General features: G+C 43.9%; 1 protein-coding gene across 3 annotated transcripts; it reads right to left on the minus strand.

The window, feature by feature from the left end:
- Nucleotides 1-211: 211 nt before the first annotated feature.
- On the minus strand, nucleotides 212-26,384 carry LOC123872035. Of its 3 annotated transcripts, XM_045916153.1 has the most exons (15): nucleotides 26,149-26,384; nucleotides 25,575-25,685; nucleotides 23,098-23,189; nucleotides 17,450-17,559; nucleotides 17,002-17,182; nucleotides 16,200-16,279; nucleotides 15,224-15,360; nucleotides 12,051-12,202; nucleotides 10,177-10,324; nucleotides 9,196-9,386; nucleotides 8,965-9,069; nucleotides 8,557-8,640; nucleotides 6,239-6,295; nucleotides 1,923-2,095; nucleotides 212-428 (listed from the first exon to the last, which is right to left on the minus strand). In XM_045916153.1, coding segments are annotated over exons 1-15 (1,695 nt in total). In that variant the 5' UTR covers nucleotides 26,150-26,384; the 3' UTR covers nucleotides 212-355. The 3 variants fall into 3 exon arrangements, with proteins under 3 accessions (XP_045772109.1, XP_045772111.1, XP_045772110.1); XM_045916155.1 differs by lacking the exon at nucleotides 6,239-6,295; XM_045916154.1 differs by lacking the exon at nucleotides 6,239-6,295 and having other exon boundaries at nucleotides 8,545-8,640; nucleotides 26,149-26,381.
- Between the last annotated feature and the right edge of the window lie 256 nt (nucleotides 26,385-26,640).

The raw sequence follows: 26,640 nt of genomic DNA on the forward strand, positions 1-26,640 counted from the left end.
AAAAATATCGCAATGAGCCTCTTTTGTACGTTAGAATTTTACTCATTAGCTATTATATATAAGTTCGACCCCTCGATAAGTGGACAAGATGAAAACAACAACCATTTCCCTCTCCCGTGTGAACAAATCCTCACGTCACAATAACGGAAATATATTATTAACAGCAATAAATAATAAATTAAACATTTCAACAGTATCAACAAAACAACCAATCGCACCAGTGAAGTGATTACATCAAAACTTATCAATACTTCCCCGGCGGCCCCCGCGTGGCCCTCGTGTTGCAGGCCGGGGACAGGTCGGGGACGAGCCGGGGACAGGTCGGGGAGGAGCCGGGGACAGGTAGGGGCAGGCCTTAGCTGGGCGCGGCGCTCTTCACTTTGCTCATGATGAGGTCTATCTGCTCGTCGATCCGCGGACTCGTGCCTCTGCAACAAGCCGTTATGTTTCATTACCGCACGTACATACATAAAGAGAACATTTATTTTTAACCTTCGGCGCAAAAAGTGAAGTTATAAGTTTAACCACTTTGTTGGTCTGTTTACAGCATCGCAACGTTCTTACGGATGTATTGATTTGTGATTGACGATAACTTTGGCTTGGCATAGGAGGCTCCTAGAGCGTCGTTGTTTCCTCTGCCTTTGAACCGTACAGCGTGCTCATAGCTCGATGAATCATTTAATAATGATAATTTCTATTTCTCGGTAATTTCCTTCACAACTTCGTTATGTTGCTTATATTGAATGAATTATTACTTTTATTTTTTTATTTAAAAAATAATAAAAGCGCGCCACAGCGCCTCCTCGCCCGGCGCCCACGCCACCAGCTGCAGCGCGGCGATATCGACTCACCGGAAGGCGGAGGGGTCGGGGCCCACCAGCGCCACGAGCTGCGGCACCTCGGCGGAGTGCGCGGTGAGCCGCGCCAGCGCGGCCAGCGCGCGCCACAGCGCCTCCTCGCCCGGCGCCCACGCCACCAGCTGCAGCGCGGCGATATCGACTCACCGGAAGGCGGAGGGGTCGGGGCCCACCAGCGCCACGAGCTGCGGCACCTCGGCGGAGTGCGCGGTGAGCCGCGCCAGCGCGGCCAGCGCGCGCCACAGCGCCTCCTCGCCCGGCGCCCACGCCACCAGCTGCAGCGCGGCGATATCGACTCACCGGAAGGCGGAGGGGTCGGGGCCCACCAGCGCCACGAGCTGCGGCACCTCGGCGGAGTGCGCGGTGAGCCGCGCCAGCGCGGCCAGCGCGCGCCACAGCGCCTCCTCGCCCGGCGCCCACGCCACCAGCTGCAGCGCGGCGATATCGACTCACCGGAAGGCGGAGGGGTCGGGGCCCACCAGCGCCACGAGCTGCGGCACCTCGGCGGAGTGCGCGGTGAGCCGCGCCAGCGCGGCCAGCGCGCGCCACAGCGCCTCCTCGCCCGGCGCCCACGCCACCAGCTGCAGCGCGGCGATATCGACTCACCGGAAGGCGGAGGGGTCGGGGCCCACCAGCGCCACGAGCTGCGGCACCTCGGCGGAGTGCGCGGTGAGCCGCGCCAGCGCGGCCAGCGCGCGCCACAGCGCCTCCTCGCCCGGCGCCCACGCCACCAGCTGCAACGCGGCGATGTCGACTCACCGGAAGGCGGAGGGGTCGGGGCCCACCAGCGCCACGAGCTGCGGCACCTCGGCGGAGTGCGCGGCGAGCCGCGCCAGCGCGGCCAGCGCGCGCCACAGCGCCTCCTCGCCCGGCGCCCACGCCACCAGCTGCAACGCGGCGATGTCGACTCACCGGAAGGCGGAGGGGTCGGGGCCCACCAGCGCCACGAGCTGCGGCACCTCGGCGGAGTGCGCGGCGAGCCGCGCCAGCGCGGCCAGCGCGCGCCACAGCGCCTCCTCGCCCGGCGCCCACGCCACCAGCTGCAACGCGGCGATGTCGACTCACCGGAAGGCGGAGGGGTCGGGGCCCACCAGCGCCACGAGCTGCGGCACCTCGGCGGAGTGCGCGGCGAGGCGCGCCAGCGCGGCCAGCGCGCGCCACAGCGCCTCCTCGCCCGGCGCCCACGCCACCAGCTGCAGCGCCGCCATGCACAGCTCCACGCACACCTCGTCGAACACCTGCACCCACACGTCTACACTAGTCTAACGTGTCCCACCGTGTCTCGGCGTGCGATCCAGCCGCACCGTTGTAGTGCGACGGGACAGCACACAGCAGTCGTAACCGAACAGTTTAATAAATCAAATGAAACAAAAGGGGGTGTAGTCAGGAACCATTACAATTCACGCAATCTTACTTGACTAGCCCGAACAACAAACGAGCCCTAAAATAGCAAAAGCTACTCGTGACTAATTTCTGGTCGGACTAGTGAGCTTGCGGCAATTGTACATTCGGCTAATAAGAGTAATCCATCTCCATATCGCATCCTGTACGCACATCTTGTATTCGACGAGGCGATACGATTTCTTATAAATTACATATTTTTGTGAGAGCAATAACCGACAGTAAAATGAGAATAAATAATAATAATTAACGTTGTTTTAGCGCGTTGAGTTAAAACCAGATTTTAGGGATTACGTTGGGATTACGCTCACACAAACTCATTTTTGGAGTCGTTGCACTCAATGAATATTTTGAATTTGAAACTACATATTTATTAATAGAAAAAATATCTTGACGTTTCTAAATAATTTTGAAAAGTTAAAAATCTTGAAAAACACTATCATAAAAAGTATAAAAATATACCTTTGAAGTTCTTCGTTTGGATCATTTTTTTTTCGATTGATGTATTAATATTTTATAGCTTAAAAGATGTATGCATTCCAAGCTAACTACATGCATACTGACCAAGCTCATAAAATTGCGGGCTAAGCAAAATGTATCCAATATTATGTAAAACAATTTATTATTATATTATATATATTTATAATACCTATATACCTACATGAGCATGCAGTTTTTAAAAGAATTGCTTTGAATTTATTATTTTTAGAGGACTTAGGCGACCTTTGACAATTCGTAATGTGTAAATGATAAAAACGATAACATTGTTATTTACATGTGTTAGCTCTTGATTCTTTAAGACCTTCTAGAATAAAGTGCTAAACACTTCGGGAAATCTTATTTTTATTCTCTATCGGATATAGTTACAAATGTCTCTGCAATTTTTATGTACGAGTAGATTACAAGCTATAATAATATTTTTGTAAGCTATGTTTTTTGGTCATTGTTACGGGTAGGATAGTTTCTCATCAAGGCGATATAAGTATTTATACCTAAAGTGAGCTTTTTCATGTTTTGTTGCTCATGTGTATGTTCATAATATACCCTCCTTCGGCTTCCGTACTTGATTAACGAAAGTAAGGAAATCTATCTTTAGATTTTAAATTATTTGTCGGTCGGGTGGGTTGCGTAATGGGTTACCCATTCAGGTAAACTTTACTTTTTGGGGTCAATCACTTGGCGCTTAGCTGTGGCCTCATGCAGAATACATTATCATACTGAAGATTAGACAACTGTGTATTATATGTCGCTAAGCAGGCCCAACCTGTTGTAACGAAAATAATAACAAGCCAGAACCTGTTGCAACTCAACGAGCTGCACAACATTATGTTATGCGCAAGATGAATAAAAAGTACAGAGCATGAAAGTGCACTTAACGCGGAAACATAAATTGCGCAGCTGCTAGCGAACTACTGATCTGAAATACTTCTTTTTCTTTAATCCGGACGAAAAACGCAGCAGCAAGTTTCTAAAGGTCTTTTCCTGCTCAACGATCACGTAAAATGAAAATGAAAAATGAATTTATTTATTTTACGCAGCACAGCTTGTGCCGGTATGCCTTACCCTGCCGCGCTGGAGTCCCAAAGCCTGCCGTTCGTGAGTGCGGCTTTACTATTGCCGATCATCCCTCGTAGAGAACCGGCGGGGCCTCGTCCGAGTATTTTATTTTCCTAAAGAATCTATTTAGTTAATATTTATCAAATAGTGTTTTAAAAAGCGTATCACAGTATTTTCGACAAAATATTTAGACTTGTATGTCGGCTGCGGGGCTGGACCCATACCAGTAGTTGAGGCAGCAATTTCTCTTGCTTCCTCATATATAAACTGCTATAGCAACAAGATTAATCGCACACGAGTCTTTCTGTCGCACAAGCCAACAATTAAACGCGATTGCTCATGTGGGGTGGTCGCTATCGCCCGGCTACAGGGTCGCGACCGCGCCGAGCGACGTTACGAAACCCGCACAAGCTGCCGTTTATTTGATAGTAATTTGTACGACATATGTAACTGATAAGGCGACGGAGAATTGCACCATGGCGCATAAGCGTAGTTGACGCGAACAAACACACGAGCGATTCAAGGGCGCCACCAGGCCTCCACACCACAACTACATACCTACTAATTCATTGCTCGCATTAATCATATTATTAATATCATTCAATATTAACATTTACAACTTCATTGACAACTAACTGAAATGCATGCAACTATTCCCGGATTTCAGCTCAAGCCAATATAATTGAAATCATAGCAATAATATGATCAACTCATTTGTTTTCACGAAGGCTTAATTTATAAGCGCATACGCAAGTCTAGCTGTTTCTAGTGACTTTTTAGTGAAAATAAACCCCTTTGCAGAAAAACGGGCGGTTTTGATTTTTTGGCAATCATTCACTGCTAGAGTTTTCAATGTATAAAATGTGTTACTGGCATGAAATAACTTGATAGAAAGGATGTGCCCTCGAAACCGAGGCGCAGGTTGTCTTCAGAGAAGGCGAGGATTTGAGAGAAAACCTCCACTGAGCCACAGGACGACCGCTTTCTAGTGAGTCAGATGTTAAGGAACCGGAAGAATACTTACAGGGAGCTCAAAAAACCTAAAAGAATTACAAAGAAATCAAGTTAGGTTGTCGATGACGAGAAAGGCTTCTAGCTATGAGTCTCTGATGGCCCGTTTGAGATTTGCGAGAAATTGTGCATCCTGGACACAAGCAAACTGGAGTAGCGTAGTTTCTCCTGGCAAGTTATGAGAATTTAGAAAAGCTTCGTTCGTCTTGAACATTGAATGTTGAAATTCTTATCCATAGAAAATTTGAAGCACAAATCCTAGATATCGCTGCTCTACTTAGGATAGAGTGACGCACAAATAGAACAGAGGAGCGCGTTTGGTGGCGCCGACGTCCAGCAGCGGACGCATATAGGCTGATGGAATGGAACAAAATGCAGAAATTGAATGCTCTCAAATCACAACATCCACAAGATATATTCAGTGAACCTATGGGAGTAGAGTATTTTCATTGGTCGATTACGTTTACTGTTCGTAGACTAAGAATAGTGTACAAAGTAATATCTGCACTAGGTAGTATATTTTGCTAACGAGATAAGTATGTTAACATTATCAAAGCAGGATTATTTCAGCTATCACATGCAGTTGGAAAGATAGAGTAAGGACAATCACTGATTAATGCAAATATACTGAGAACATGAAGTTATTAATAGCAATCACAACCTTTCTATCGTTTCTGGGTTGCATTATATGCAAATATAATAATATGTAGTATTATAATACTTTTCTAATATAAATAATTAAGTTATTATTACTTTTACATCATTATTTTACAAATTCAACAACTGACAATTAAAAAGGGGACAATGGCACCTATTTTGAATAAATACTTGAAGTTTGAGTTTTATGAGTTAATATTTTACTGGAAGCGTTGCCAAATATTCTCTTTAAGGATATTCAAAAAATTTGCCATAAAATTAAATCGAAGTTTTATCTCTTTATCCTGTACTCAGATCTGAGAATAATTAATTATTATTGTTGAGAATTCGAGAAACGTGCGTGTAAGTGTTGCGATACATTTCCTACGCAACATAAGATATCATTGTATTTCATTCCGTACAACAAACAAACAACCACTGCGCATGTCGGTGGACAAATATTTATATAGCTTTACCGAGAAATTAGATTGTTAACGATTGTAACAAATATCCGTTTTCCTGGACTTGTTTTCGTCAAGGAATTTAGTTTTTAAAGCAAACGTTATCTAGGAAGGGCAAGTGTTATTAGATTGGTTTCACCGCGGGACTATTGTTATTTCGGAAGGAAAACAAGTAAACATCATACATACAGTTCAAGGTGACACCGTTACGTCGGCCCATCGGCGCTTAGGAATGTGTGGGATGCGTAAACCGACTGGAGTATCGAGGAGTGGTGGGGAGCGATGGGCAGTGGCGGGGAGCGGAGCGGAGCGCACCTTGCACTTGGCCGGGGAAGGCAGCTGGCGGCGCAGCATCGAGGCGAGCCCCAGGCGCTGCAACAACCACACTTCTGCAGCGATTCCGCCCTACGGCGCCGCGCCCGCAATGCATTCGACAGACTACCTTCCGCCGTCGAGCAATGAATGCAGCACGTCTCATAAACAACGAGCTCTTTGCTCATCGATGGGATATCAACAGATTTGACTGTATGCGTTCGAACGCGACACATGCACGCTGAAAATTTGTATCATATTTTTAAAAAAAACTTGGATTGCTTTCTCTAATTGACACAATATTTCTAAACAAAAAAACTGGTATAAGTAATTAGATTATGTAACTATTTTTTTAGCCATAGAGTATTACGTTTTATAGAACTGGAGCTTCAAAAATAAATACATCATAATTTAATATTTGGCGGGATAGATTCACCCACTGCTTCGTAATAAAAATAACTCGTTATAAACTCTTAAGTCAAAAGAGACCAAATACATGTCGGCGTAATCAAATTGTTTAGAGAAACTCGAGTTCGCTGCCCGAAATAAATTACTTATATTTGTTATAGAGATCATAAATAAACAAAGCACATCAACATGCGCGTTAATGATTGGCGCCGATAAAGCGTATGCACTCAACTCCGCCGTTGCTGTTTGAACAGGCTTGCGTTGTCTCAACTAATTTTCCTTCCATTTAGAACACTAATATTTGGTTAGTGGCTTCTTTTAAATGTTAGTCAACAATGCAGATACGAAAAAGATACAACAAGGGCGAAGAAGTAAACTAGGACATTACTCTAATGAGCCTTGTCCTCGTAGCACCAGGTTTCTGACAACCGCTATATGTGACGCGATCATCGCAATGATTCAGCGGCTCTGCTGCGCTATCGATCAGCATCCAAATACAATCTTAGCGGCGCAGCTCCTGGCGATCGCTAAGGATCCATATAAACAAAGGTCTATGAACAATCATTTACGCTACCGATTAATTTTTTTTATGAAAAATGGAATCGCGGAAGAGTTGTGAATTTGGATGTCGTTTATGGACATGGACCATTGTTACGCAAACTGCATACGTGTAGTTTAGAAGTTACTGATACTTTTAATAGCTTTAGTTTTAAGTTTATGTTATTATTCAATAATTAGATATCCCATTAAATCTTAAAGATTCAACAATTTTTGACAGTCCAAAAGTGTACAATGGTACCCAATTAGAATAAATTATTTGAATTTGACTTTCGTACACACCAAAAACAGTTTTAGCAAGAAGTGTCAGTCAATAACAACAGTTGCAATAACCACAATACTATTTTTAGCTAAGCCTAGTTTTGACTGAAATTCATTTGTACGTGAAAATGCTGAAAAGTTTGTAAATATTGTCTTACAATAATAGGTGAAAAGAACAATTTCCGCTGGTATTTAATGTTATCGCGAAAGTAAATATACTCAGTTGATTCAGATTCTTTCCGTTTCAACTTATTGTCGTATGTATTAAACTATTTACAGTTTGCAGTCAACACAACCAAACAGGAAGCCGTCAACGTGTGCTGAAATTTTGTAATCGCAATACTTTCCACGACAGTGGTATCTTTATTATTGTTTCTCGCTCGTTTGTACTGTTGAAAAGCATTTTTTCGTTTGTCATGTACAAGAAGAGATATTTTAGCGATCTATGGAGATGAATTCGTCAGTCACATCAAATAGAAGAGCCACAGTATAGTTAATAAACTACAGTCCAATACTTAGAATTTAATTTGAAAGACTAATTTGGTAACTCTGAGGCAATTAGACGATTTGTTGGTTTGGACAAGAAAAAGCATTCTGTTCAGCACGGGCTATGATTTTAAAAATCTGCTAGAGCAAGACAGGAAGAGCATTCCGAATCAGTGGTCGATTCACTTGACGATTCAAAATCGCTTGCAAAAGTTTATTTGAATAAAAAACATTTTTATTTCTATCTCAAGCAACAAATATTCTTATTTCTATTTCAAGCTATTGGAAGAGCCCATTGTCGCCAAGTGGCGTTTAACACGATTAGCATTTAATGTCGGAAGCCAAGATCCTATCTGGGTCACTAATTCAGCGAAGTTAGTAAATATACCGTGGCTGTTCTTAATGCAAGTACAATGTACAGAGAGTATACAGCGCCATGCAAAAAGGAGATAAATCTTACTTTCATGTTTTATGGGTTGGTCCCAAAGAATTTTGAGGAAATTGATTGCAGCGACGCGGACGCCCTGTTGGGTTAGTAACACCCCCTTTCTGCATGGCCGTGTGGAGTAATAGAGGATGCTAAGCGCGATACTGACCACAGTCTTTACCTCCTTGGTGGCCACGTTGTAGAGCAAGGCCGTGCCCGCGTCGCGCAGCTCGCCCGCCTCGCTGAGCACGCAGTGCACGCACACCTACACACAAGGACATTATCACTGAGCGGCACTAAGATGACAGCTCACAAACAATATGTCAATCAATGCAAGTGGCCACGTTTGGACACATAATATACAGATTTATGTTTCCTGCCCGGCTGTGGCGCAGGGAATAAAGCTTGCCTCTTTAAGTGTCGTATCAACTGAGGCCTGCGCTTCCTGGCTTAGGGCCTCGTGGTTGGGTGTTCGGTCCAGGGGTTCCGCACCGCGTGCGCAGGGATGTCGCACCATCCTCATCGTCGGCATGTTCACGTTCAAGTAGCGGCGAGGAGATATCTTAGCAGACTAAGTGCCGCGGCTCACCTTGGTGGTGACGCGTATGTTGGAGAGCGTCTGCCCGTTGGCCTCCCACTCGCTGATGTACAGCAGCCACTCCGACGACGACGTGTTCTCGAACAGGTTGCACATCTGTTGCGATAAGCCAAAACATTAAAAAAATGATTTTTATTTCGATGCTTACATAAAATGTTTTTTTTTGCCATCACAAACTTAGATATTGACAGTTGAAGGTAACACGTATAAGTAGCAACTCACGAAGAGCGCCAGCGCGAGCTGCTCGCTCGGCGGGTGCGCGTCGATGCGGTGCGCGAAGGCCAGCAGCGCGTGGTGGCGCCGGTCCTGGTGCAGCACCAGCGACACGTCGTCCTTCAGCGCGGCGGCGGCCAGGCAGCGCAGCACGCCCACGCGGCACTCCGACTTCAGCCCGCCGTCCGACAGCACGCGCCCTGCGGCAACGCAATCACACGCTACTCACTTCACAGGATTTGCCAAGTATAATAAAAAGACTTGACCTGACTGACTGACTAATGTATCACACGCCATATGCAGTCTAAAAAGCTGTTGTTAAAACTTGAAATTTTGATATTAGGTTCCTTTTATGACGTAAGCGCTCACTAAGAAAGGATTTTTGAAAAAGAGAGATAAATTGAGGGAATAAATAAGCAGTACGTGTTTCAGGGAAGATTTGTAAATCCCCCCCCCCCCCCCCCCCCAACGCTTTTCAAAAACTCCACTCGAACAAAGCTGGGGAAGACCAACTAGTATTTCGATAAATCTCGATGCAACCCATGGAATTTTCTGTGGTCCATCAATTTTACTCTGACTGTTGCATTATAAACAGCGAGATTCAGACAGCGAGTTGCATAAAAAAAATTGTTGTTCAAAAAGTGAGATAATCTTTGTGACAGACAAATTTAAAAAATACTAGCGCACTAGCCAAATGGCCACCTAACAAAGGCTTCTCACATCGGACTGCAAGACATTGTAGAGGATGCGGCGCCTTCACCTGCCCAGCGCAACATCTCGAGCTACGTCCGTGGGCCAAACCAAGGCATATTGGCGTTCATTTTTTAAATATTTCTGTTGTATAAGAAAAAGCTGGTTACTAATTACTTTTCTTTATCCCAAGTTTTCCCGTTTAAGCATACTGAACGAAGCTATCAAAGCATACTGAAGAAATAAATCTAACACGCAAGACAGGACGAACGATGCACCCGCACAGCACTCACTACTCACCGATAAACGTGAGGAACTCGTCTCCCAGCACCCAGCTGCCTTCGCCTTGCACCAAGTACTGCTGCAGCTCGTCCAAGCTCTGCTGCTCCTCTGCGCTCAACTCCACGCCCTCCAGCGCCTTCGAGAACGCCTCGAACTCTTGCGTGCCCTGCACCGACAAACAGTGATTCATCAGATTAAGGGATGATTTGTCTTACGCCAACTCAAAGTCACGACAGTCTAGAGTTAAGGGATGAACCAGTACTAAGGTCCAGATGTGTTGTGCCTTTGGCCGCAATCACGGAGGTATCCAGTAACTTTTGTGCAACCAACTTTGCGTTCTATTGATGGTAATTTTAATCACTTGTTAACTGCATAGCTGTAACTGAATCTTAGTTTCGGACACAATATAATAGGACATTGACAGATTATTCTCGTTGGTTGATGCCATTGACGCCAACACCCTAAACCAAATGTTGTGTAGCACCTATTCATCTCTATGACGTTTTAATTTAATTGGATTGTATACAATCCCTAAGTTAATTTTTTCAACTCTGAAATTCAACATTTTGCAAATTCAACAATATGAGAATTCAACATTTTAGAAATTCCACATTATGAGCCTGAAGGAAAATTACATGTTAAAATTTGGTCCTGTCCTATGCACAAAGTACCGTGCCGTGATTGTGAATAACCAACTCAGCACTACTGTCTAATGTAGCGTGGCTCGCTAGTCGCTACCGCATACCATGTCTGATGCGTTCCACCATAATATCACACTACAGTGGAACCACTTTGGGTGGAAGTATTCTTATTTCCTTATTCATGGGCGTGAGTCATTCGCAAGTAAACTCATTACTTGTGCTTGGCTCTGACTGGCGAGCGACCAAACGCGCGCGTCGTCGCCTGGACACTTCTGGAAAGGGTAATAGTACTAGTATAGACTTGCACTCAATAACAACATACCACATACCTACTGTGTTCTGTCGGTTCTATCTTCACTATTAGTCGTTCTAACGCCACATGACCCATTTTTGGCGGTTTTAACATTTCGAAGCCATTCGCTAGAGGATCCAGAGACGTGCCGTTTCAGCCATTATAGCCAGAAACTCTTAAAGAAATAAAAAACAACTGCACGGTATCCATAAAAACCCAAACTTCTGCAAGTTTTCTCGCTCTCTTGTGAAGTTGCTAATTTTGACTCGTTGAGATGTGGTGTTAGAACTCATACAATGTATCTTGAATATCACGGCATTATTTTTATGAAAGGCAATAATTAAGTCCGATTAATATTATTATGCGCGTTGCAAAGATCGAATGTTTTTTCCGGCACTGATAAGCTCTTCAGAGCGAATCAAATGTTTGGAGTTACCTTCACGCCATGCGCCGCTTCCAGCTCCACCGATTCCCAGCACTTTGACATAAACAGATAAACAGACGAACTATGCAAATATTACAATTTCCTATGGCACGAGATGAGAGCATGTAACGTTGCCATCTGTTGCGGCACGCATCATAAACGTTTTAAAAATAAACTATGACAAGTTCAAGGTCTGATCATTAAGAAAAGTACGATACGTTAAAAAAGACCATTGCAAGAGTGCAATTTAATAGTGCAAGTAATAGAGCAATTAAATAGTTCAATAGAAAGGAATATTAGCAGAAAAACAACACAGATTTTAAAATAAAATCACTTGCACTAATAATGCAACTGGGCTGAAATCATTGTTCTCGGGTTTGATGTCAACTCGTAACAATTGATTTTCGCCGTTGCCGAGCTCGCTACGTGGCTGGCTGTCAGGCTTGAGAGCTGCTATGTTTATGCTTGCAATACATCGACGCCGAAATAACGATAAAGCGAATATTGGCGACAGCCGCGTCCCGTGGGTACTTACGTCGATGTCTCTGTACACGATGGGTGGATCCCGCTCCCGCCGCCGCTGCTCCTCCTGGCGCCGCTCGTCCGCCTCGGCGTCCAGGTCGCGCGAGCTGGGCCCCGCCAACGCCGCGCGCGGCTCCGGCATCGCTTCCACCGCTTCCGCCATGTCTGCCCACCCACAACACACGCTGTCAAACTGGTCTCTCACCCGCTTCGGAGGAGAAACACCTCCACCGTGTCTATGGGAGTGTCCTACTCGACGTTCGTGAGGATTCCAGTACAAGGATCCAAGATCTTGTCGCCTCGGGGGAAAGCTTTTGTCGGTTATACGAGAATTCACGCAGCAGTGGCACGAGATGCGGAACGGTATGAGAGGATCTGGTCCGCGAGCCTTCTGTCCCGAGAGAACTATTAACAACTATGTTGTCAACTATTAACATTTCTGTGTTCCATTTAATAGTCATATCAGCACAGCAAATTGGACAAGGAGAAAAACAAAAGGGGCAATAGACAGAAAGAATTAGTCGAAAAGGCATCATCAGGAAACACGCTAGCAAGTAGCGAGGGGCCCTCCTGTGATTCAGGCCATATAACGGAGGGGTCGGTGGGGCTATGAGAGGTGGTAAGTTGACCCACTTCGACATCGCTCGGGAGAACGCTATACATTTCGACGAGTAAACGAGGTTTGTTTACCTCCTCGACAACTTACACGTGAGATACGAGAGTCGGTCATGTACGTGCGAGTTACGACTGACAAGCGAATGATGATCATATAGTTACACGTTACGTTTCAATGAATGTGGTTATCCTCACCGGCTACGAGAGGATTGTACAGTGTTTAGTTTAGGGTCAAGCTAAACAAACAAATCAATTTGTGAACAGGAGTTCAGTAAAAATAAACATACATCTTTAAAATGTCTTTAAAGACATTCTTTGTTGCATCGTAACAGTTTAATTATTTCCTTTCGTCTCCGACAGGATATTTTAACATCTACAACTGTTGAGCGACACAAGCGGTCCCCGCTCGACGCTCGTTCGCCAGCCGCATTGATCCGCAGATATTTTAAGCATTTAATCGACACTAGGTTGCAGCGTTATTCTCGGACCACTCCAACTTTCACCAATCAATATTTCATCCATGTCAAAGATCATAAGACCGCGTGTATTTTTGGAGAAATAGCACGATTATTTCACCGACATATTATAAGTTTAGAAGTTAGAACACATACAAACCTAACGAAAACACAGATTATTTATAACACAGTCTATTTCCAGAGGTTGCGCTTGGAAAACACCGGCTAGTGAATCGAAACGCACGAACACAGGCACAGTGGAGGTAGTTCCGGAGTCGCGACGTACTGGGCGTGCAGAACACGGGGCAGGTAGATCGACGTTCCCGCGTCACCTGGCGTCAGGCTCCGCGCAGCGGCGTAGAGAGTCTCCTGGCGCAGGAGCGGCACTGGCGGGCGGCGCCGCGCGCTGGCAGCGCGCCAGCGCGCGCCCCGACCGTGCCTCATCACTAGCGTTATTAAACTCCAAAACATCTAGCACATCTCCCAAATGTTACAGGAATTTTCCGGCAACTGACGACTTTCGAGATTCGCTGTACCTTAAAAAACGAGCGGGTTTCCTGAAGGTGTTGCAGTGGCACGTGGGCGCGCGGGAGGCGAGTCGCGGCCTATTTGAGGATCGTTCAACCGGGGGGAATAAATAACCGAGGTCGATCACTCTGTCTAGTGTTACAAGAGTTCGCGAGCTATTCGCACTTATACCTACTACGACTTATGAGATCGAGATATATATATGTATGTATTTACGTTTCTTAGTTCCACGAGCAAACAAAACTTTCATCGTGGATAAGTTCCCGGGAACCGACTCGGCTCAACGTGTCGCAAAGTTGAACTGACGATGGGCTCGAACCGCCCGTAACGAGAAGCCCTCCCACCTGTCGGGGTTGACCCCTAACTAAGTGGTCTTCACCACCAACAACAAAGCACTACAGCCCTGGGTGGGCCTTGGCTCTGTCAAGCACACTCCGCCATCGGTGCCGGTCAGATGCAGCTTGTCCCTCTCCACTCCATCGATCTACCGACCTCTAGGTCTTCCTCGGCCCCTGCGGCCTTCTGGTTTGCTGTCCAACAACATTTTCGGGGCTCGTGTGTCGTCCACGCGTTGCTTGACAGTTTAATGATTTTGACAACATTCGGTTCTTTAAAAAGTTCGTACAGTTGGTGATTGTAACGAATGCTATAACTATAATTGTGCTCAATTGACATAATATCTTGGGTTGTGGAAAACGAAAATCCGCTAAAGATACTAATGTCCATCGGTTGAGACGACTAGTCACGAGAAATAACTAGTTGCTAGGAATGCTTACGAAAAGAACGGCTAATAGAATTTAATGGATTAGTCTGCAACAAACAGACAACTATGGCAAGCGCAATCTTTGAGTATAGAGAAATTGCTATGAATAATTTAAAAGGCGCGAACTGAGATTTATCGTTTGGCCTGGACAGGTGGCAAATAATATGATGGAAAGGAACACGAGGTGAAAATCTAGATAACTATCCGCAGACTGCCAGTTAGAGACTAAACCGAGTCATAAACTGGCAGTTTCCGAAACGCTATTCAAGTAATAAATCAGTAAATTGGTAAAATATTATGAATTTAGCGTGCAATGACGATGCAAGGAGCAAAAGATAGGTGAATTTTGAAGTCTATAAACATTTGGTATGGTCATCAATATTGAAAACAGAGGATGACGTTTTTACATTAATAAATTACGTTAATAATTACGTTAATAAAAATAATCACTTGGAAATTATTCAGCTCTGGTATTATTATTTCATTTATACTGGAGGGAAGCATCTAAAAAGAAAACCACATGATTTCTTGCTTTGTTTGTAAGAGCGAGCAATCAATATGTACAAGGGTACAATTGTGTTTCCAAGTCGAAAAGAATACCTTCACGAGACTCAGATGGAAATGCTTCTAATACGAAAAACGCGTGTTCTAGAGATATAAATATAAAATCTGTTGTATCGTCGGCACATACAGTAGACCTGAAGATGTAGACTGAACTGACCAGCAGTAAATTGTTTTAAATGTTGCAAAAATTGGGTGATAATTTGATTTCCACACAATTTTGTGCAGATTTATTTAGTCAGAATTGTTCAGCGTTTTAGTTACCGTCGTCCGGCTCGAGCGCGTCGCCGCCGCCGCCGTGCTCGCGCAGCTTCTTCCTCTTCTTCTCCTTGCGCCGCTCCTTGCGCGCCAGCTTCTCCGTCAGGCTGCTCCGGCGCGCGTCCAGCGCTTGGGACGCCACTCTGTGTGGATCACAACAGTACACAACTTCCTACGTTATGACATTTGTGCAACTAAGCGTACGTGTCAAGATATGATTCATTTAATATGATTATTATTACAGATTCCTCAAAGTTTGTTTTTAGTAAAGCTAGAGAAACCACGATATATTGAGGAGAGTTACATTATTGGATAGGTATAGATGGATACTCGTTGAAGCAACGGTTACAAGAAACTGCTAACGTAATCATATAATATGACACACTGACTACACATCTTACGAATGAATTTTTATCCAGAATTCCAGCTGATTCTTTTTTACTTTTGAGGACAACGAAAGGATGATTTTCAGAAATATTTCAGTAAATTAAAAATAAGTGCAAAGATTTCAATGAAATTAACTGACAATTAAGTAAAATACAGAAATAACAGAAAACAGTTTTACTATTTTTATTTGAATTTTAAAGTGTGTACGTTGTACAAGATGTAGATGGATGTTTGTGGGATGAGTATTAAGATAGTTATCTAGAACGGTCTCCGCGGCGCGCTCTCGCCGTGCAGCGCGCGCACGGCGGCGGCCGCGCGCGCCAGCGCTCGCAGCACGCCCAGCGCGGCGTGCGTCGCGCCGCGCCGCCCCGCGCCGCCCCGCGCCGCGCCGCACCTGCGGCCCACGGACCGTGCCACTACCGCCGCGCTACGCTACGCCAGGGATGTTATGGAGCTTCGTTACCGTAACCCAAACTGGCGGATATCCGAAATAAAATCTATCCGTAAGCGTAACCAAACCCGTTATAAGTTTCGAATAACTTCCTGGGTCTGGCGCATGGGTTTTCCTGCGCGTCACAATCAAGCGGCGACTCACCTGGCCTCCTCGATCTGGTGGTTGAGCGTGAGGAAGTCGGGGCTGTCGCGCCGGCTGTGCCGCACGCCGTTCGCGTACACCTGCCGACATGCAATTGTCGTAATCCCAAGTCAATGCCTAAGAGCACAATGTATCAGTGACCACATTGAACTCTTGGGCATCGACATCTTACCCAACCTCAATTTCGGGAAACGCATCGAGCGGAAGGCTAAAACGGCTGCCAAGAAACTTGATATCCTGAACAAGGTGAAGTATTTCACGCCAAAACAACACTTTACTCTTTATCAGGCTCAGGGTCGGTCTGGCATGGCGTACTGCTGCCAGCTTTGGGATGGATCTGCCAAGTACCAACTTGATGCATTAGACTCGATAGATCGCCGCTCCTGAGGAGTTATTGTCGGTCAATCACTCGCGCAGGCGAAATTGCTCGGCTTACAGCATCGACGCAACGTCGCGCGCTTATCGGATATCCTTTACTACTAAAGAGTATGCTCAGGAACTTAACAGCCTTCTTTCTTCAACGTTCTACTACAGCGTTCTGTTTCTCGGGCATGAATGTGAAAGCGCAAGTCTATCTCATTACAAAAATTAAACTTCTGAACCTACTTTGGTGTCTGAGTAAAATGTTTGTAGTTTTGGAAAATTTGTGTGGTGTTGTGTATAGCTTGTTTCCTGCATGCGCAGAAGCGGGCGGCGAGCGGTGCACAGCGCATGCTGCACGTTACGCCACATTGATTCATCTGGTGTGGCGGAGTGGAGCGTATGAGGCTTGCTGTTTGTCCACCGCCACAGCACACCGTACCTGATCGCCATCGGGCACCAGCTTATCCAGGAGGGCCTGCAGCGCGAGGCGCAGCGGCGGCGGCAGGTCGCGCTCGGGCTGCGCGAGGATGTGCTTGGGGATGCGCGCGCCGCACACGAACTGCGCCACCTCGTCGCTGAAGTGGTTGCAGTTGTGCTCCAGCAGGCGGTAGGCCTCCCCGCTGCAACACAGACATCCACGTCACCAGCGGTTCGCCGCGAACTAGGGCTGACATCTATAGAGCACACTTTGACTTCAGACTCATCAGTTGCCGGAGACATATTTATGTACTCTGTATAAATCTGTCTCATTTTAACTCTGTGTTACTACGCCCCGCGATATTAGCCCCACCCAGGGTGTAAGTGTGTAGCGAGTGGGTGCAGTATCGTGTGGTGGTGGGTGCAGTATCGTGTGGTGGTGGGTGCAGTATCGCGCGGCGGGTACTGACGTGTAGGTGGTGGTGGCGAGCCCCTGGATGTACTCGTTGAACACGGGGAAGGGCACGAAGGTGACGCCGAGCCGCTCCACGCGGTGCGGCGCGCCCAGCTGCGTGCTGCCCTGGCAACGGAAACATCACATTTCATTACATGTTTGCACTTGGTGTCCTGTAGTTCGATTCCGAAAAACCTGCACTCGCAATTATTGTTGTGACTGGCTGATTTGATGGTATTCTTGTTGCAACAACGCATTGTAGCCAATAGAGAACGAGCATCAAGCAATCTATTTATTGGTATGAAGTGAGGAGCGACGGCGGAGGTGTGAATGAATGATATATGTATTCAATAAAATGTAGGTACAATATCTTCAAATAATGTCAGATGAGCCTTATACATTTTACTACTGTAACTGGTGGTTGAATATTACCTTAAATTATTAAATTAAATAAAAACGAAAGTGGAATGCGAGATGTACCGTACATGTACCTACCTATGTGCGGAAAGCTGGACGAAAAATGTTTACTTGTTTTTGATACAATTTAAACTAAGTAGATTATGTTCGAGTATTAAACGCGCATATTGTTTCTCTGGAACTACATAGATAAAGTTTTGTAAGTGAAAAGTTTGTAAAACGTTTCTTTTGATCTGGTTTTTGTATTTAAAAATTCCATACATAACACGTGTACGTAGTTCACATTGGCACGGCGCGGACCTTTACACCTATTATATACTCGTATAGCTAAATTAATAAATCGCTTGGCATTTCTATCCGCTGGAACAGTTCCGTATAAAAATAAAGACGCGCCCACGCGGAGTTCTCCGACACATTGCCGACCACGGGAAAGCAGACGAAGTCACCTTAACGACTTGAGAGCATTCCTGTTGGAAACGATCATTTGCGTGTTAGCTGCGAGTGGGCCGGACAGCGGCTCTAGGAGGGAGAGAGACGGCGTCGGTGTGAGGGGGACGGCGAGGCGCGAGGTTATTCCGGGAGGATATCGGGGGCACGCGAGCGCAGGAACACGCAGAGATGCACATTTGTCCTGATTGTAAACTTCCACGTAGCATCTGGCGAATTTGTGAAAATTGACGTGATCATTTTACGTTAATTTTCAGGTAACGAAACAGAACAACGGATACACAACTGGTAAATAAAGTACAGAATTCCTGAAGAATATTTTTAGACTGCTCACATTCGCGGCGTCGCGCATGGCTTCCTCCCAAACCGTTGTTTACATCAGTTGTATTGTTTTATACAGTACCCTTTAGCAAAGCTAAAACTGCCCAGTAGCCAATTTTCATAAACGCGCATATTCGTGCCTATTTGATATTGTTATCTGTAGAGGCACTAGTAAATAGGCATTTTCGAGCTACGCCGTGTGAGCCGTAGCAAGTTTGGTTAGTTGCATCTAGCCCGTTGTATCATGTTGACGTTTACAAATTGTAACTTAAAATTGTGAATTATAATATATATTTTTTTAGTGTTCATTTCTTTTGTTTTTATTACTACCCTGGTAGAGAACACGGCGCTATATATACATCAAATATCTGTACAAATATACCTGTACATTGGTGACTCGGACTTTGAACTACCAGGGTAGCGCGTGTTAATTTTCTTAATTAAAATAAAGTAAAGTAACGTAAGCTAGGGCAACTCAAATTAACACGTGTAAGGAAGTGAAAAACTAAAAAACTTTAAAAATGGCGCAACCTACGACAGTAGTGAAGGATGAAGACACGTATCTAGCGTCGATATCTCTCACGTCGAAGATCCCGGAGTTTTGGACCGACCAACCTAGGGTCTGGTTTATCCAGCTGGAAGCAATACTGGCACCACAAAAACAAGGAGACGCATCCAAGTATAATATAGTGGTATCCAAGCTGGGTAAGGATGTCATACAACAAGTGACAGACATCCTGATCAATCCTCCGGAGGTGCGTAAGTACGAGGTACTTAAAGAAAGGTTGCTCAACATATATGAAGAGTCGGAGAACCGCCAGATACAGAAGCTCATCGGGGAGATGGAACTGGGTGATCAGAAACCCAGCCACCTCCTCCGAAAGATGCAGGATCTGGCCAGGGGTAAAATTAATAATGAGACCCTAAGTGTTTTATGGCAGAATCTGCTACCAGCAGCAGCACGAGGCGTTCTGGCTGCGACAGAAGCTAAAGATCTAGACAGACTAGCCGTGATTGCTGACAAAGTAATGGAAACTATGAAGTCCCAACCAGTAGCAGAAGTGGCAGCAAAGGAGACGGTACCCGGAAATTCGTCGATGGCAGCTGAAATAGCCAGGATCCATGCGAGGTTGGACCAGCTGGACAGGTCCAGAGACAGTTGGCGAGGCAGGCGAGGTCGCGGAAGGTTCCGTGGTCGTTCGCGTTCCCGAGGACGAGAGGACAACAGATCCAGACGTACCCCGGATAGCCCGGACTGGCTCTGCGTGCATCATTTTAAATATAGGCAGAGAGCTAATCGCTGCGAACAGCCGTGCACCTGGAATACGAAGCAGGAAAACTAGTGAAGATGCAGGTGGAACCGGTGGGTACCTGCGTCGAATTAGGGAACCACCGTTTATGTATTACGGATAAGGAAAATGGCATACGTTATTTAATAGACACAGGTGCGAACATTTCAGTGTTGCCTAAAAATTATAAATCAGTGTGTGACAGTGCAATGAATAATAAATACAAACTTTATGCCGCGAATGGTAGTGAAATACAAACTTTCGGAACAAAGACTCTAGTGTTAAATTTAAGATTGCGTCGTGCGTTTAAGTGGACTTTTGTAATAGCCGACGTTAAACAACCCATTTTAGGAGCGGATTTTTTAGCTAAGTATAATTTGTTAGTAGACTTAAGAAACAGACGATTGTTAGATCAGGAGACTAACATGTATGTAATTTCCACTATAGTAAACTCGGAGCATTCATCTATTTTTACTATAGCCGAGTCGCATCCATGTTATTCTCTTCTAAGTAGGTTTCCAGAATTGACAATGCCAGTGACGTTCAAAGAACCACCACGTCACAGCGTAAGACACCACATCGAGACTTCAGGACCTCCGGTGCATGCGCGCCCAAGGCCACTGCCGCCGGACCGATTTAAAAAGGTAAGAGAAGAATTTCGCCTTATGCAGGAAATGGGTATTTGCCGCCCGTCAAAGAGTGCGTGGGCGAGTCCTCTACACGTTGTACCTAAAAAAGATGGTAATATAAGGCCGTGTGGAGACTATAGAGCGCTGAATGCAATTACGAAGCCTGATAGATACCCAATTCCTCACATAAAGGATTTTACGTTTATTTTAGCCGATAAGAAAGTATTTAGCAGGATTGATATTAACCGAGCGTATCATTTTATTCCGATAGCAGAGGATGACGTGGAGAAAACAGCTATCATTACACCTTTTGGTTTGTTTGAATGGCCATGTATGTCTTTCGGTTTAAGAAACGCAGCACAAACGTTTCAACGTTTCATGAATAATTATGTCTTACAGGATTTAGAGGCAAATTTTCAACAAAATAACCCGGATTGTGCGAATTATAAAGCAGAAATTTGTATTTGTTTAATTTTTATTAAGATAAAAATTTGGGGTGGTGTGATGTAGAGGCACTAGTAAATAGGCATTTTCGAGCTACGCCGTGTGAGCCGTAGCAAGTTTGGTTAGTTGCATCTAGCCCGTTGTATCATGTTGACGTTTACAAATTGTAACTTAAAATTGTGAATTATAATATATATTTTTTTAGTGTTCATTTCTTTTGTTTTTATTACTACCCTGGTAGAGAACACGGCGCTATATATACATCAAATATCTGTACAAATATACCTGTACATTATCCATACGTAAAAAATGTATCAGTTTATTTTGTAACAATTTAGAAAAGACGCTCGCTTCGCTCGAATCTGCCGCAATGTGCCACGAGCCCAGTAGCGTGCAAGTCGTTAAAGATAGTTTCGGGGTTCGATCCCGGGCGCACACCTCCAACTTTCCAGAGTTATGTGCATTTAAAGTAATTAAAATATCACTCGCTTTAACGGTGAAGGAAAATATTGTGGAAAACCGACATGTCTGAATGTTATCTATAATATTTCTAAAAATATGTCAAGTCAGCCAATAACAATCCGCAGCGTGGCAGACTGACTTAAGCCCTTATTTCCAGAAATTCGTGCTCAGTAGTGGGTCGGCAATGGGTTGATGATGATTATGATGCCGGTAATGTGACTTCAACGTCCTTCAAGCTCGACTGCTGCGCAGCTGGACATGGACTGACCTCCAGGTGAGATGTTACCCACATTCTCAAGTTTGTAGACGCAAATCAAATGAATGGTGGCTAGTTACAGAGCACAGGAGTACAGTACAGGAGTGTGTTCTGACGACGGAGCGCAGTCATGACGCGTGCGCACGGTATAGCGGCGCAGTGCGCGCGTATAGCGGCGTGTGACGTCATGGATGCGGTGCCACAACTGCGCAGATCGCCGCCGCGCTCATTAATCGTAAATCACTAGTGAAGGGCCGCGACGCTATCCGTTCATGTTTTTGAACATTGAAAACATTGAATAATTTAAAGAAACGTTAGTTTTTGGATACCAACATAATAATATTTACGGACGATGGGTAGATATAGGGCATTATATGTGTCGCGGTCGGCGGGTATCTGCGTTGCGGGTTTGTGCTCTCCCGCTACGCATTCCATCGTTCTGCCATGGGTTGTGTTGTGGGACTGCTTGCTTAGATGAGATCTTATACCATCTCACTCAACATTTACAGAATTCGAACGATTCGAACGTGAATGTTACGTAATAGTAAAAAATAAAACCCGACTTCAAAAACCACAAACACTAAAAAGTAAAAAATAACTTTTGTTTAGCTACACGTGTAATGTACCTAGGTATGAAGTCGAGCGAGCATATTAAAACAAAATTAGAAATCCAAGAGTGAAGCTCGCCCGACTTCATACCTAGGTACATTACACGTGTAGCTAAACAAAAGTTATTTTTAACTTTTTTTAGTGTTTATGGTTTTTGAAGTCGGTTTTATTTTTCTTTTGAATTTTTTTTATTTTTTATTTCACAATTTTTAGTGGCCCCAGTGTACTATAATATACTATGCCCAGTTAAAACCGTACTGTTTACTAAGCTATTACACTGATGCGAGCACTTTGCTCCTATCCATTGAGGGATTCTGTTCTCCATCTCCGAAGATATTCATCAGATCTTCACCTTTATATGGGACCACCTGCACAGTATACAATTTTAAACAAAAAAAAATAATTTCCAAATCGGTCCAGGGGTCTTCCTCCTTTTTTTGAAGTCGGTTAAAAATGGACTTAAAATTCCTCGATTTTAGTCATAAATTCAGTAGATATCACCCACTCATTATAATTTATAAGGTTTTGAAACGCTGGTGCTGACTGTAGATGTATAGTCGAACTTAAAGTTTTAAAATCAGGCAATTAAAGTTTTTTTTTTTTTAAGAATATTAGCCAAGTTTATTATGCTGACTAATATTCCCCTATCCCCTCCAATTAAGCGTAAAGCTTGTGCTAGGAGTAGGTACGACAATAGTGCAACGGGTGGGGTTTGAACTGGCGACCTTTCAGTTTTCAGTCCGCTCCCTAACCGTTGTGCTATCGAGGCAAACTTAGTGAGGACACTCACCGGAGCGCAGCTGGTGACGCCGGCGCCGCCGTAGAAGTACTCCCGCTCGAACACCACCACCGACGTGTGCCACACGCCCTCCACCTGCCGCCCTGCAACAACGACACGCCACCACTCACAACACGCCAATCTCTGCACTCCTACGCAGTCCAAATTCCACGGGTACCTAGCGATTTGCCTCCTCGTTTCTAATTCGAACCGCTAGGATATAGAACGCTCCTTCGGCATCAGTTTTCCCCTCCAACCTGACCTTTGAGTCAAGAGTGATTAGGCATCTTCTAGGCAAGCTACTCCAATCTAGACCTCATCATAGCTTTTTATTAGGCATGATTTATCATCAATCGCAAACTTATCTAAAAAAAACTCCGGGTCGGCACTGAGAATTTCTAAATAGAACAATCCAATAACTCTTTCGGTCAGACCCGAGGCTTGATTCCGGGACCTCGAGACGGCAGCCGACTGCGCTAGCCGCTACACCAGCGAGACAGTTCAGGAAATAACACACTATCTTTGTACATCAGCTTTGACGGGAGTTAAACAGGAGAAGTGGCAGAGAGACAGGAGCAAACAGAAGCAGCAGGAAGAGAGTAATGATCTCTTTCGCTGGTAAAAATACAGCTAACAAATGGCGCGGCGAAGTGCGCTGTGCTCTTTTAATTTCCAGGATTGGATTCCCGGACTATTGAATTGGATCAAGTGTTGCTCGATGACAAAGCTTCGAGTGACCAGTGACCACCTTCAATGACAAGGAAAAGTAGCAATATATTTTGAGCCGTCTGTAAAAGAATTCTGTGATGTAGTTCGTAACAAAATATTAGGCGAGTAAATACACGATGTGTTTTGTCGAATGTAATTAATTCGAGCGTTCGACACCTACGCATCCTGAATATTAATTTAGCGAGTGTATTTATAAAGCTCAATCAGTTGGATGCACAAGTTGATCGCTGACAGCCAGTAATGGCCAGTAGTACCTGCGCTGCTGGCGACGTCAGCGCCGGCTGCTGCCGACACAGCGCGCGGCGCGTGGGCGTGATCTCAGTACGTTTACTACGATCGCACGATTGCCGCGCGCGTTTCCAACCATAACAGTTATTGAAGACTCATCATTAAAAGCAAAGCACTAATATAAGTTCTTGGGAATTCGCCCACTTTTCTCTACGAAATTAAACGATCACACCTCATTTGCTCATGGAAATAGGTCGTAACTATTGAATTTAATTTGTAAAATACTGGTTTAGCTATGCCTGAATGCCTGAACAGATAAGGATGTATATATAGCGTATCATGCGGATCCTTGCAATATCATCCTGCAGTGGTCTGCATTTAAAAAAAAAATTAAATACCTATGGTATTTAATGTAAAGAAATTAAAATACGAAACAGCATTTTATTTTGATTGTGAGTGATTTGCAGTTTTATTGAAAAGTTCCCTACTCCATCTCAGGATAACTTCATCTGGTCTTCACATAGTCATAAAGGGTCCAACATGAGTGTGCTGCACCTTTCCCAAGATTCTAACAATTCTACTGGATGCAGTAAAATGGTGTATGAAAGTAGTTCATGTGAGATGTCCTTGAAAGATACAGGGATAAGTCTGAATGGAGCTGTCATGTCTGTCGCGCCCTACTAATATATTCAATAAGTAGGTCACTTTCTTCTAACTATACAACTATATATTTGAAATGTTTTCAGCAGCAGATGGCCAATTACAAACATCACCACCACCACCAATTAAACAACTTTTCAAATGTAAATTGTCATAAAATAATTTAATAGTCTTCACTGATTGCCTTATAAAGATTTTAAAATTGTATTGAATAATTTCCTAAACAATAATTTTACTCTATGCCTCTGTTTAATCAAACAATTCAAACAAAGCAATGAACAGGTAAAAGGTTAGCCTTTGATCATTTTGTCTTGACAATGATTCACAGTACAGGTATAGCTAATTAGCTACCTAGAACATATATGTGAAATCAGATAACATTGAAATACATTGCCAGTTTACAACAATCAATGGCCAAGAAAAAGAAAGCAAGTAAACATAGTTTTCAGAGCAAATGCTATTGAAATACCATCTGATCATGGATGTACATGTTCATGGAATAAATACAGAAGTATGGCTATGGTGATATAAACAAAGGAAACTTATTGGGCTGAAAAGATATAGAATTTAATCATAAGAATAAGTTTAAGTTATCATTGTTACTGTATGTAGTAGGAGATAAAGTTAACATTATAGAAAAATAAATACAGTATGTATCAGTTTTTCTGCTTTTTTAGAAACATGACAATTAATTAAAATTGACACACTAGCTTCTGGAAAAGTATTATCTAGCTAGAGTTACAAAGACATAGTAGGAGATTGATCTAGCAATAAGGCCGCCTTTGCGCCCTCATATATAGTATCTTCTGTGTTTTCTGTATAAGTATATGTTTGTGTGTAAGAATTGTTAATAGGTAAATAAATAGTAGTACCTAGTATGGAGGGTGAGAGCAGAGAGGCCAGGCCGTTGGTGAGGTCGTAGATGTAGAGGTCCACCGGCACACCATCCTCACTGTCCATGGTGGATGTACCTGTGTAACACAATACATTTTACAAATACAAAATCCTTAACAACTTGTAGTATTGGGAGTTGGACTGAAATACTAAAGGTCTGAAGTTTAAGTCCTATCCTCCGAACTATTGATACATGCAGTCAGTGCTTAATACCAATTCTTCCACAGTTTAAGGATGAACACAAAATTCTTTTGGAAAGTCACATTTGTTTGTTTGTTTGATTCTGCAATCAATTATGAATGCTTTTTATACAAAAAAAAATCAATATTTTAACACTAACTAGTTATTTCATTTAATTTATTCAATTTCTAAACACACATTAGTCAAGAATGTTTATATTCATATTTGTGCATCAAAATATGACATCCAAGAAATTAAAAATACAACTTAAGTAGGTTATAAATTACTGCTTCACAAAGTATATTATTTGTCTAGTATGTTCAATTATTATCATCGCGTAATTTAATAACACTTACTTAGTAACTAGATAAGTATAAATTCACAAATCAGCACACTTGATTCTCAGACAATCACTTATTTACCATTCAATAGAGAAAGAACTGCATAAATTTAAAGAAACAGTAGTTATTTGTTGTGTAAGTCTGTGTGTCAACAGATTTTAAGTGATTCCACTGTCATCAAAAGTAAATTGTCGGTCAAAAGGAAATATATAGGAACGGAGCAAGTGCGCGGAATGCGCGGAAGCAGCGCGGCTACACCTGAGCCGCCTGACTCTGCGCCGCCCACCCGCCACCGACTCTCACTACACTACAGCTATACTATTTATAAGCTACTACATGCCACACGAAATTCATCTAAACCTGTCCACATTACTCGCAATCAAATATTATGAGATTAAAAACGACCATTATACCTTTATAATACTGGTGTTTATGTGTAATATTAATTGAATATTAAGCACTCAGCTGGTCTTCAAGAAAAGAAGTTGGTTAATTACTCAGCGTAAATGATACACTATTTCAT

Source organism: Maniola jurtina, chromosome 14 (assembly GCF_905333055.1).
Source record: "Maniola jurtina chromosome 14, ilManJurt1.1, whole genome shotgun sequence".
In the NCBI taxonomy this organism is placed as follows: Eukaryota; Metazoa; Arthropoda; class Insecta; order Lepidoptera; family Nymphalidae; genus Maniola; species Maniola jurtina.